This window comes from Drosophila biarmipes, unplaced genomic scaffold (genome assembly GCF_025231255.1).
Source record: "Drosophila biarmipes strain raj3 unplaced genomic scaffold, RU_DBia_V1.1 ptg000019l, whole genome shotgun sequence".
Taxonomy (NCBI): domain Eukaryota; kingdom Metazoa; phylum Arthropoda; class Insecta; order Diptera; family Drosophilidae; genus Drosophila; species Drosophila biarmipes.
In genome coordinates, this window is record NW_026114537.1 from 5,022,409 (window position 1) to 5,034,505 (window position 12,097).

The 12,097-nt window shown below is 44.8% G+C and overlaps 2 protein-coding genes across 13 annotated transcripts in view; both read right to left on the minus strand.

Moving 5' to 3' along the window:
* The window catches only part of LOC108021868 (G-protein coupled receptor 15), a 231,391-nt gene that overhangs the window by 73,864 nt on the left and 145,430 nt on the right, over nt 1–12,097 (minus strand). The window contains exon 5 of one of the 12 annotated variants that reach the window (XM_050890265.1): nt 1,393–2,279. The exons of the other annotated variants lie outside the window; for them this stretch is intronic. Within the exon in view, the coding sequence (XP_050746222.1) occupies nt 1,859–2,279 (421 nt within the window). The 3' untranslated portion in view covers nt 1,393–1,858. Of the gene's footprint in view, nt 1–1,392; nt 2,280–12,097 lie in introns of those variants that run through there. 12 annotated transcript variants of the gene reach the window in all.
* On the minus strand, nt 4,513–11,369 carry LOC127012074 (uncharacterized). The gene is made up of 2 exons (XM_050890273.1): nt 10,566–11,369; nt 4,513–4,642 (listed from the first exon to the last, which is right to left on the minus strand). Exons 1-2 carry the CDS (start codon nt 11,087–11,089, stop codon nt 4,513–4,515), a joined length of 654 nt encoding a protein of 217 aa, XP_050746230.1. The 5' UTR covers nt 11,090–11,369.

The following is a 12,097-nucleotide window of genomic DNA, read 5'->3' on the forward strand; positions in this document are numbered from 1 at the left end:
TTTTGACAAAATCCATTTTTTCAAAAGTGGTTTAAAATTGATTTGACTGCACCACTGTTAAGTAATCAGCTGTTAAAATCTTTTTTATTTCAACGAGGTGACAGCTCTACTAAATCACCAATTACTCTTAATAGTTAAATTGGTCAAAAAGTGTACAACTAAGCAAAGGACTGCCGTTTGACCACATTCGGACGCGAGTTGACCACATTCTCCGCCTCGATCACGAACACTGTCCAACACATGATCCCTCGGCGCGACTTCCTTCAGGGTATGGCGCAGCACTCGTTTGACGCACTGCGTCATCTCCTCCCATACTCCGCCCTCAGACGGGTTCTATGGGCAATTGTATCATTCTGTATCCTGTCCGTCTCGAACACATTTGTCAGCTCCCACAAAGTTCTTGCCCTTATCACTCCGCAGTCTATATACTGGTCCTCTACGGCAGACGAAGTTCCTGATCGATATTATGCAGGAATTCGTCGACAGGTCATGCGCCAGCTCCAGATGAATCGCCCTTGTCGTCAGGCACGTGAACAAGGCGACCCAACGCTTCTCTCTGTGAGGGGATACAGTCACCAGCAATGGCCCAAAGTTCTCCAATCCGGTGTACTTGAATGGCCATCCATCGCTTCGAGTCGATCCTCTGGAAGGGGTCCCATTATCGACGGCATCGGCCGCGTTCGCTGCAACTTGCACTCGTTGCACGGCGAGATTAGTTCCTTCAGCACTCGTCTCATCTTCGTGACCCAGAATCTCGTCCTGATCTGAGCAATCGTCGCATCCACGTTTTGATGCTTCATCTGGGATTCATCCTCACAATCGATTCCGTAAGACTGTGCCTGTGTGACAGTATAACGGACCTCCTCGCACTGTAAAGCATGCACAGCGCGCTAGACCTCGAATCTCGCTCGAGCTGGCGACGTCCTTTCCGCATTCCGCCGACCTTATCTCGTCGAGAAAATATTCCAATTGGGCCTGTCTGATTAACAGGGTCTCCGCGGCCTCACACTCCATTGCAGTGAGTCCATACTCCTCGAGCTCGCTTCTCTGTTTGCGACACCAACGCGCAAACCTCAAGACCCAGGCTGTGGTCCTCGTCAGGCAAGTACAGCTCGAGAATCTCTGGAACGGAATGGCTAATTCATTTGCGGCCACCAATGCAAACTCACTGGGCATCTCCTCTTCATCAGGCGCATCTGGAACACGCTCGCTGGCTGCCTCAATAATGCGGGTCCGCTTAGCCAATGTGATGCCGGGCTAAGGTACGCCTTATTCTGCGACCGCCACGCATCATCCGCTGCGTTCTGGAAAACCTTCGAAGACTGCAAAATCTCCGCCACTCGGTTTCCAACAAACTGCTTGTACCGGCGGTGGGTCCTACCACAAACACGTGCAACTTGATGGTCCGAACTGCTCCATGCCCAAAATAGTGACGAGGGCATCGGAACTGACCCACAGCGTCCATCTCCCTGCGCCAGGCGGCAAAGGCTTTGCCTATCTCCTCCGGTAGTGGTTCGTCCCACTGGATCTTCTGCCTCCAGATCTCTCTCAATATCAGCTTCGCTAAAATCATCAGGCAGCACAGGAATCCCCAATGGATGGAACATTGACATAAGCAAGCTCGAATACTCCCTCTTTGTAGGGACTCAATCTATACTTAGAACGCTACTTGGTACTCCACGTTGAATCTGAAGTCGTCCGTGGCTACCAGCCAGCGCATTTAAAGGATTTTCTGCTCAGCCACACCCCATCCGACACTCTTGACTTGTCCAGGTGGTCCCAACGCCGCTTCAACGATGGGTGAGCTGGATGAAAACTGGCATAATTCGAATCCAGCCTCCGCATGTATCTCCTTCACTCAGGTAGATACACTGATAAGTTCGCTCTCTATAGCGAAACTGTCCACATAGTCATCGACGTAGTGGTGGTCGATGATGGCTTTGACTGCCCTCGGATCCGAATCCCGAAACTTCAGGGCCTTCAACATCTTCACGTATTGCGCAGCGCTCGGCGTGCAGGCTGCTCCAAACGTCATTACGTTCATCAAGTGCTCATCCGGGTTTCGATCGTCGTTGCCATCTCTCCAAATGAATCGTTGGGAGCACCGATCCTCGGGTCGGATCAGCACTTGGAGGAACATCTCCTTGATGTCACCGCAGACTCTGACTGCTCCTTCCCTGAATTGGAAGAGCACGGCTGGCAAGGGCTTGTAATGCTGAGGCCTCTTGTCCAGCGCCGAAATTAGCGAAATTATTCCCAATAATAAAGAAAACTGGTTTCTAAACGAGAAAAAATATGCAAAATCAGTTCTGCGAAATGCGCTTACTTTGAGTTGATAAGCCCAAAGTTGGCGGACTTGATAGTACAAAAAATGGCAACACTGCTCGACGTGCATTTGCTGATCCGAATTTATTCTCAGAGATCACGGTATCAATAAGAAACTTATTATTTTTCTTGCCATGTACCTATATGTGGCGAACGTTTCAAGGTTTCTGTCATAAAACTAGTGACATAATTATACAAAAATATCCTTAGTTGCCTATGACAGCTACAGTTCATAAAATTCTGTTTCACTCAAGCGATATAATTCAGAACACTGTTCTTCCAGTTGGATATTTTGGAGAAGAGTGTCTTTAATTTTACATATGTTTATCAACGAGCTATGGATGCATCGGATCCTATAATTTCGACAGTAAACTTAGAGAGTCGAACTCAAAGACAAAAGGGAATGTGTCTTCCTACTGATGTCATAGAATTGTTATCTAGTTCTACAAATAGTAATGATTACACATTGAAGGAGGATAATACTTTGGCTGAACTTGAGAATCTTTTTGATTTCTCATGTAATATTGAACTCGAATCCGAAGAGCATGAAGTTTCATAGGAGGTGCGTGTGTTGTATTTAAAAAAATAAAATGTGTTTAATTAACTTTATATTTACCTTGCAAATTTGTGGAACGAACTACTTTTTAGGTTTTAATGATTTCCTATATTTTAAATTATTAATTAAATTTGTATTAAAACTGTTTAAAACAAATGTTTTTTACTTTTAAAAATATAAAACAAAAATGTACAACTTGGCGAGAATGTAAAAATTAATTTTGTTTCAATGGAAACATTAATATATAACAATCCAATTTCGAGACAATTTTAAATTTATTATATTTAGTATTATTACGTTTAAACTACTAATCTCCTAAAAAATCTAATCTACTTAATAAATATAATTGTTTAAAAAAAAGCAATTATATGGCAGCTATAAGATATATATGTAATTTTTTTTCATTGGACGTTGATGCTCCATGGTCAGTACAAACAAGTGGCCCTTACGACACCAAGCAGTGCTTGTTACGCGGGGAGCCATTCACCGTTAAGGGAAAGTAAACGAAAACGCGGACAAATCAAATTACTTTTCTTTTTTGACAAAATCCATTTTTTCAAAAGTGGTTTGAAATTGATTTGACTGCACCACTGTTAAGTTATCAACTGTTAAAATCTTTTTTTATTTCAACGAGGTGACAGCTCTACTAAATCACCAATTACTCTTAATAGTTAAAATGGTCAAAAAGTGTACAACTAAGCAAAGGACTGCCGTTTTTGAAATACCATCAAATCAGAGAGGTTTGTAACTTGTGTGTTTGACCTTGATATTGTCCTAATTAATTGTGGTGCTTGTATAAACGTGTGTAAGTTCTAACATAAAAACGAAATTTGTAGGTACTCCAGGACCCACCTCCTCCAGAATCGATCTCGCTTTATGCGTGGAACCCTCCTTGGGCAGCTCCGCATCCAATCTAGCCGTATTCGGCAGGTTAGCTGCTCCCCTGAGCAGATCGTTTGGCGTCAACGGCGCTTTTTGGTCCACATCCACCGGTAAGTTGATGAGCGGACGCGAGTTGACCACATTCTCCGCCTCGATCACGAACACTGTCCAACACTTGATCCCTCGGCGCGACTTCCTTCAGGGTATGGCGCAGCACTCGTTTGACGCACTGCGTCATCTCCTCCCATACTCCGCCCTCAGACGGGTTCTATGGGCAATTGTAAACCCATTCAATGCTTCCGCTGAACAACTCACTCTGTATCCTGTCCGCCTCGAACACGTTTGTCAGCTCCCAGTCTATATACTGGTCCTCTACGGCAGACGAAGTTCCTGATCGATATTATGCAGGAATTCGTCGACAGGTCATGCGCCAGCTCCAGATGAATCGCCCTTGTCGTCAGGCACGTGAACAAGGCGACCCAACGCTTCTCTCTGTGAGGGGATACAGTCACCAGCAATGGCCCAAAGTTCTCCAATCCGGTGTACTTGAATGGCCATCCATCGCTTCGAGTCGATCCTCTGGAAGGGGTCCCATTATCGGCGGCATCGGCCACGTTCGCTGCAACTTGCACTCGTTGCACGGCGAGATTAGTTCCTTCAGCACTCGTCTCATCTTCGTGACCCAGAATCTCGTCCTGATCTGAGCAATCGTCGCATCCACGTTTTGATGCTTCATCTGGGATTCATCCTCACAATCGATTCCGTAAGACTGTGCCTGTGTGACAGTATAACGGACCTCCTCGCACTGTAAAGCATGCACAGCGCGCTAGACCTCGAATCTCACTCGAGCTGGCGACGTCCTTTCCGCATTCCGCCGACCTTATCTCGTCGAGAAAATATTCCAATTGGGCCTGTCTGATTAACAGGGTCTCCGCGGCCTCACACTCCATTGCAGTGAGTCCATACTCCTCGAGCTCGCTTCTCTGTTTGCGACACCAACGCGCAAACCTCAAGACCCAGGCTGTGGTCCTCGTCAGGCAAGTACAGCTCGAGAATCTCTGGAACGGAATGGCTAATTCATTTGCGGCCACCAATGCAAACTCACTGGGCATCTCCTCTTCATCAGGCGCATCTGGAACACGCTCGCTGGCTGCCTCAATAATGCGGGTCCGCTTAGCCAATGTGATGCCGGGCTAAGGTACGCCTTATTCTGCGACCGCCACGCATCATCCGCTGCGTTCTGGAAAACCTCCGAAGACTGCAAAATCTCCGCCACTCGGTTTTCAACAAACTGCTTGTACCGGCGGTGGGTCCTACCGATCCATCTCAGCACCGTTTTTAAGTTCGTCCACAACACCGTCTCGCTGATATCCACACTGTGCACGTTCTCATCGGCCTCGTACGTGACCCTCCAATAGGCCACCGCCGCGAATGCAGATTGACTTGCATCCACAAACACGTGCAACTTGATGGTCCGAACTGCTCCATGCCCAAAATAGTGACGAGGGCATCGGAACTGACCCACAGCGTCCATCTCCCTGCGCCAGGCGGCAAAGGCTTTGCCTATCTCCTCCGGTAGTGGTTCGTCCGACTGGATCTTCTGCCTCCAGATCTCTCTCAATATCAGCTTCGCTAAAATCATCAGGCAGCACAGGAATCCCCAATGGATGGAACATTGACATAAGCAAGCTCGAATACTCCCTCTTTGTAGGGACTCAATCTATACTTAGAACGCTACTTGGTACTCCACGTTGAATCTGAAGTCGTCCGTGGCTACCAGCCAGCGCATTTAAAGGATTTTCTGCTCAGCCACACCCCATCCGACACTCTTGACTTGTCCAGGTGGTCCCAACGCCGCTTCAACGATGGGTGAGCTGGATGAAAACTGAAAACATAATTCGAATCCAGCCTCCGCATGTATCTCCTTCACTCAGGTAGATACACTGATAAGTTCGCTCTCTATAGCGAAACTGTCCACATAGTCATCGACGTAGTGGTGGTCGATGATGGCTTTGACTGCCCTCGGATCCGAATCCCGAAACTTCAGGGCCTTCAACATCTTCACGTATTGCGCAGCGCTCGGCGTGCAGGCTGCTCCAAACGTCATTACGTTCATCAAGTGCTCATCCGGGTTTCGATCGTCGTTGCCATCTCTCCAAATGAATCGTTGGGAGCACCGATCCTCGGGTCGGATCAGCACTTGGAGGAACATCTCCTTGATGTCACCGCAGACTCTGACTGCTCCTTCCCTGAATTGGAAGAGCACGGCTGGCAAGGGCTTGTAATGCTGAGGCCTCTTGTCCAGCGCCGAAATTAGCGAAATTATTCCCAATAATAAAGAAAACTGGTTTCTAAACGAGAAAAAATATGCAAAATCAGTTCTGCGAAATGCGCTTACTTTGAGTTGATAAGCCCAAAGTTGGCGGACTTGATAGTACAAAAAATGGCAACACTGCTCGACGTGCATTTGCTGATCCGAATTTATTCTCAGAGATCACGGTATCAATAAGAAACTTATTATTTTTCTTGCCATGTACCTATATGTGGCGAACGTTTCAAAGTTTCTGTCATAAAACTAGTGACATAATTATACAAAAATATCCTTAGTTGCCTATGACAGCTACAGTTCATAAAATTCTGTTTCACTCAAGCGATATAATTCAGAACAATGTTCTTCCAGTTGGATATTTTGGAGAAGACTGTCTTTAATTTTACATATGTTTATCAACGAGCTATGGATGCATAGGATCGACAGTAAACTTAGAGAGTCGAACTCAAAGACAAAAGGGAATGTGTCTTCCTACTGGTGTCATAGAATTGTTATCTAGTTCTACAAATAGTAATGATTACACATTGAAGGAGGATAATAGTTTGGCTGAACTTGAGAATCTTTTTGATTTCTCATGTAATATTGAACTCGAATCCGAAGAGCATGAAGTTTCATAGGAGGTGCGTGTGTTGTATTTAAAAAAATAAAATGTGTTTAATTAACTTTATATTTACCTTGCAAATTTGTGGAACGAACTACTTTTTAGGTTTTAATGATTTCCTATATTTTAAATTATTAAGTAAATTTGTATTAAAACTGTTTAAAACAAATGTTTGTTACTTTTAAAAATATAAAACAAAAATGTACAACTTGGCGAGAATGTAAAAATTAATTTTGTTTCAATGGAAACTTTAATATATTACTATCCAATTTCGAGACAATTTTAAATTTATTATATTTAGTATTATTACGTTAACACTACTAATCTCCTAAAAAATCTAATCTACTTAATAAATATAATTGTTAAAAAAAAAAAACAATTATATGGCAGCTATAAAATATATTTGTAAATTTTTTCATTGGACGTTGATGCTCCATGGTCAGTACAAACAAGTGGCCCTTACGACACCAAGCAATGCTTGTTACGCGGGGAGCCATTCACCGTTAAGGGAAAGTAAACGAAAACGCGGACAAATCAAAGGCAATTAAAAATACGTGTCAAAATACGCATAGACAAGATACATAAAGTAAAACTAATTAGTTTCTAAGTAGAATAGGATTATTGATTTAAGGATAGGCAATGAGTCGGTAGTAGATATTAGGTAATATAGTCTATTATAAGCATTGCAAAGTAATCTAAAAGGTTCATGCATTGCATAATTGGAAATACAATAATTTAATACTAGCGGAAAACAGTTGCTAGTGAATCTATTTGGCACATTAAAAAGCAGACGACCCAGTTACTCGGGACTCTCCACATTATAATAAATAAAATTTCTAATGAACGTAATACAAGGCATAGTTCTACGGTTAGCTATTGATGGTTAATAAGAAGTAGTCTATTGGATTAGGATGGTAGTATTAGGCTTGTATTCCAGTTAAGTTCCCATAAGGCAAATATTAAGAAGGTTTTTTGCACAGACTCAATCATTATATTGCAGACACAACTTAACGTCATCTGCGTTCATAAGTACATCTGTCTTCGTTGAGACTAAAGGAATCATTTATAAAAAATGTAAACAGGAGCGGGCCAAGATGACTTCCTTGTGGAAAATGAGTTTTTAAAAATAACTCTTTTAGTCCTGGAAACCCTAAGATGTCCAATTTCCGGACTATAATCAGGTGATTTACAGAATCAAACGCCTAACTGAAATCAGTGTAAATTACATAAGTCTGACGATTGTTTCTAAAACCACTTATCACAAATGAAGTAAATTCCGAAACGTTGGTTGTCGTTGATCTACGTTTTATAAATCCGTGTTGACAAGAGAAGATAAGTGACCTACAACTGCTGCTCATGGGGCGTAATAATGTTCTCAAAGAGCTTTGGTATAGCTGAAAACATTGAAATACCTCTGTAATTACATGCATTCAATTTACTCCCCTTTTTATAAAGCGGGACAACGTTTCTACAGACAAGGTAAAGAGTTTTTGAAATGGTCTACGCAAAGTCTTAGAGCATTATCTAAGCACACACAAGCTCGGACTTCTGATATTATTTTCCGACGCAACCAGATTAAGGTTTTCGCCATTCCATCATGGGCTCTGTTTTTCGGGCATTGCGCTTGCTTTATCTCTTTGTTAGCTGTAAAACTATCCGGTATCCATAGTTTCCAGGAAAAATCCTCGAGTTCTGGTTTGCCGTCATCTCGCTTGGGCCACCAAAACACGTAATTCCCGTCCAGAACTAGATCTGAGAAACGTTATCAATGAGCTAATACTTCCTAAGCTAAGAGTACTTGCTGACTCGAATTCTGTACTCTCGAACCACAGCAGAGGTTCAAAGTCGATTGACCCCATCATCCTGGACAGAGCGTCAGCCACTAAATTTTCCAAGCAACTCCTTTGTTCAATAGCAAAGTCATAAATCTGAAACTGCAATAAACAAACAGCGAGCCGCCTATTCAAATCCTTTTGGAATATAAGTCAATTTAAGCTGGCGTGGTCGGAATTTATTGTTTTACTCAGAACTCCTTTTTTGTGGCGCTATAAATATTTTGACATTTGCTTAGCGTCTTTGAAAAGTATTCAATGGGTCATTCGTTTCCGTGATCATCCAACTGGAACTTCAGCTCCAACTTCAGTGTCAGTGTATATAAAAACGCCGTGATTTATCCGGGTAAGTACCGTCATGAACGCAGTTTTCAAGATTACTAAAGCTTGTTGAGCCTCGGGCATCAGGTTGTATTTGCCACTTTTTCAGGGTATAAGGGGCGTCTATACTAAATTGCAAATTAACCTTCGGTACCACCCCGCTGTTCCCAACAGACTTAGAACTTCCCACAAATTAGGGGGACTTAGCTTTGACTAGCTTCTACTTTTTTTCTTAATTCCTCTCCGCCAATCAAGAAATCTAGGTAGCGCACTTCTTTAAGGCTGAAATGTGATTTTTGCAACCAGATTGTAAATCCTGCTGCCTTGAAAAATTCCCCCACTTCTTTTAAAATAGGCATATGGAATTTACAATCTGGGGTTACTTTCAGCAGGCCGGCAAAATAGACAAAGCACAAACTTTTCGTTGCGTTACAGAGTCCAAAAGGCAACATGATGAATTGGTACAATGCACTAAGGGAAATTTTACTTTTCTTTTTTGACAAAATCCAATTTTTCAAAAGTGGTTTGAAATTGATTTGACTGCACCACTGCTAAGTTATCAGCTGTTAAAATCTTTTTTTATTTCAACGAGGTGACAGCTCTACTAAATCACCAATTACTCCTAATAGTTAAAATGGTCAAAAAGTGTAAAACTAAGCAAAGGACTGCCGTTTTTGAAATACCATCAAATCAGAGAGGTTTGTAACTTGTGTGTTTGACCTTGATATTGTCCTAATTAATTGTGGTGCTTGTATAAACGTGTGTAAGTTCTAACATAAAAACGAAATTTGTAGGTACTCCAGGACCCACCTCCTCCAGAATCGATCTCGCTTTATGCGTGGAAACCTCCTTGGGCAGCTCCGCATCCAATCCAGCCGAATTCGGCAGGTTAGCTGCTCCCCTGAGCAGATCGTTTGGCGTCAACGGCGCTTTTTGGTCCACATCCACCGGCAAGTTGATGAGCGGACGCGAGTTGACCACATTCTCCGCCTCGATCAGGAACACTGTCCAACACATGATCCCTCGGCGCGACTTCATTCAGGGTATGGCGCAGCACTCGTTTGACCCACTGCGTCATCTCCTCCCATACTCCGCCCTCAGACGGGTTCTATGGGCAATTGAAAACTCATTTAATGCTTCTGCTGAACAACTCACTCTGTATCCTGTCCGTCTCGAACACGTTTGTCAGCTCCCGCAAAGTTCTTGCCCTTATCACTCCGCAGTCTATATACTGGTCCTCTACGGCAGACGAAGTTCCTGATCGATATTATGCAGGAATTCGTCGACAGGTCATGCGCCAGCTCCAGATGAATCGCCCTTGTCGTCAGGCACGTGAACAACGCTTCTCTCTGTGAGGGGATACAGTCACCAGCAATGGCCCAAAGTTCTCCAATCCGGTGTACTTGAATGGCCATCCATCGCTTCGAGTCGATCCTCTGGAAGGGGTCCCAATATCGGCGGCATCGGCCGCGTTTGCTGCAACTTGCACTCGTTGCACGGCGAGATTAGTTCCTTCAGCACTCGTCTCATCTTCGTGACCCAGAATCTCGTCGTGATCTGAGCAATCGTCGCATCCACGTTTTGATGTTTCATCTGGGATTCATCCTCACAATCCATTCCGTAAGACTGTGCCTGTGTGACAGCATAACGGACCTCCTCGCACTGTAAAGCATGCACAGCGCGCTAGACCTCGTCCTTTCCTTTCCGCATTCCGCCGACCTTATCTCGTCGAGAAAATATTCCAATTGGGCCTGTCTGACTAACAGGGTCTCCACGGCCTCACACTCCATTGCAGTGAGTCCATACTCCTCGAGCTCGCTTCTCTGTTTGCGACACCAACGCGCAAACCTCAAGACCCAGGCTGTGGTCTCCGCCACTCGGTTTCCAACAAACTGCTTGTACCGGCGGTGGGTCCTACCGATCCATCTCAGCACCGTTTTTAAGTTCGTCCACAACACCGTCTCGCTGATATCCACACTGTGCACGTTCTCATCGGCCTCGTACGTGACCCTCCAATAGGCCACCGCCGCGAATGCAGATTGACTTGCATCCACAAACACGTGCAACTTGATGGTCCGAACTGCTCCATGCCCAAAATAGTGACGAGGGCATCGGAACTGACCCACAGCGTCCATCTCCCTGCGCCAGGCGGCAAAGGCTTTGCCTATCTCCTCCGGTAGTGGTTCGTCCCACTGGATCTTCTGCCTCCAGATCTCTTTCAATATCAGCTTCGCTAAAATCATCAGGCAGCACAGGAATCCCCAATGGATGGAACATTGACATAAGCAAGCTCAAATACTCCCTCTTTGTAGGGACTCGATCTATACTTAGAACGGTACTTGGTACTCCACGTTGAATCTGAAGTCGTCCGTGGCTACCAGCCAGCGCATTTAAAGGATTTTCTGCTCAGCCACACCCCATCCGACACTCTTGACTTGTCCAGGTGGTCCCAACGCCGCTTCAACGATGGGTGAGCTGGATGAAAACTGGCATAATTCGAATCCAGCCTCCGCATATATCTCCTTCACTCAGGTAGATACACTGATAAGTTCGCTCTCTATAGCGAAACTGTCCACATAGTCATCGACGTAGTGGTGGTCGATGATGGCTTTGACTGCCCTCGGATCCGAATCCCGAAACTTCAGGGCCTTCAACATCTTCACGTATTGCGCAGCGCTCGGCGTGCAGGCTGCTCCAAACGTCATTACGTTCATCAAGTGCTCATCCGGGTTTCGATCGTCGTTGCCATCTCTCCAAATGAATCGTTGGAAACACCGATCCTCGGGTCGGATCAGCACTTGGAGGAACATCTCCTTCATGTCACCGCAGACTCTGACTGCTCCTTCCCTGAATTGGAAGAGCACGGCTGGCAAGAGCTTGTAATGCTGAGGCGTCCAGCGCCAAATTTAGCGAAGTTACTCCAACCTTGGCTGCAGCATCGAACACAAGCCGGACCTTACCGGGCTTGTTCGGGTTTTCGACTCCAAAATATGCCAAATACCATTGCCGTGACCGCGACATCATCCTGCTGCAGCTTTCTTGCATATCCTTTGAATACGTATTCCTTGATGATACGATCGTATTCCAACGCCAACTGTCCGTTGCGCTTCAACTTCTTCTCTACATTGATAAGCCGTCTGTTCGCCATCTCGTAGCTCCGTGGCAGCACAGCCTAGTCGTCCTTCCATTGTAATCCCGGCTGGTTGCGACGCCCCACTTTAACCGTGGTGTCTTCGAGGATCCTTTGCGCC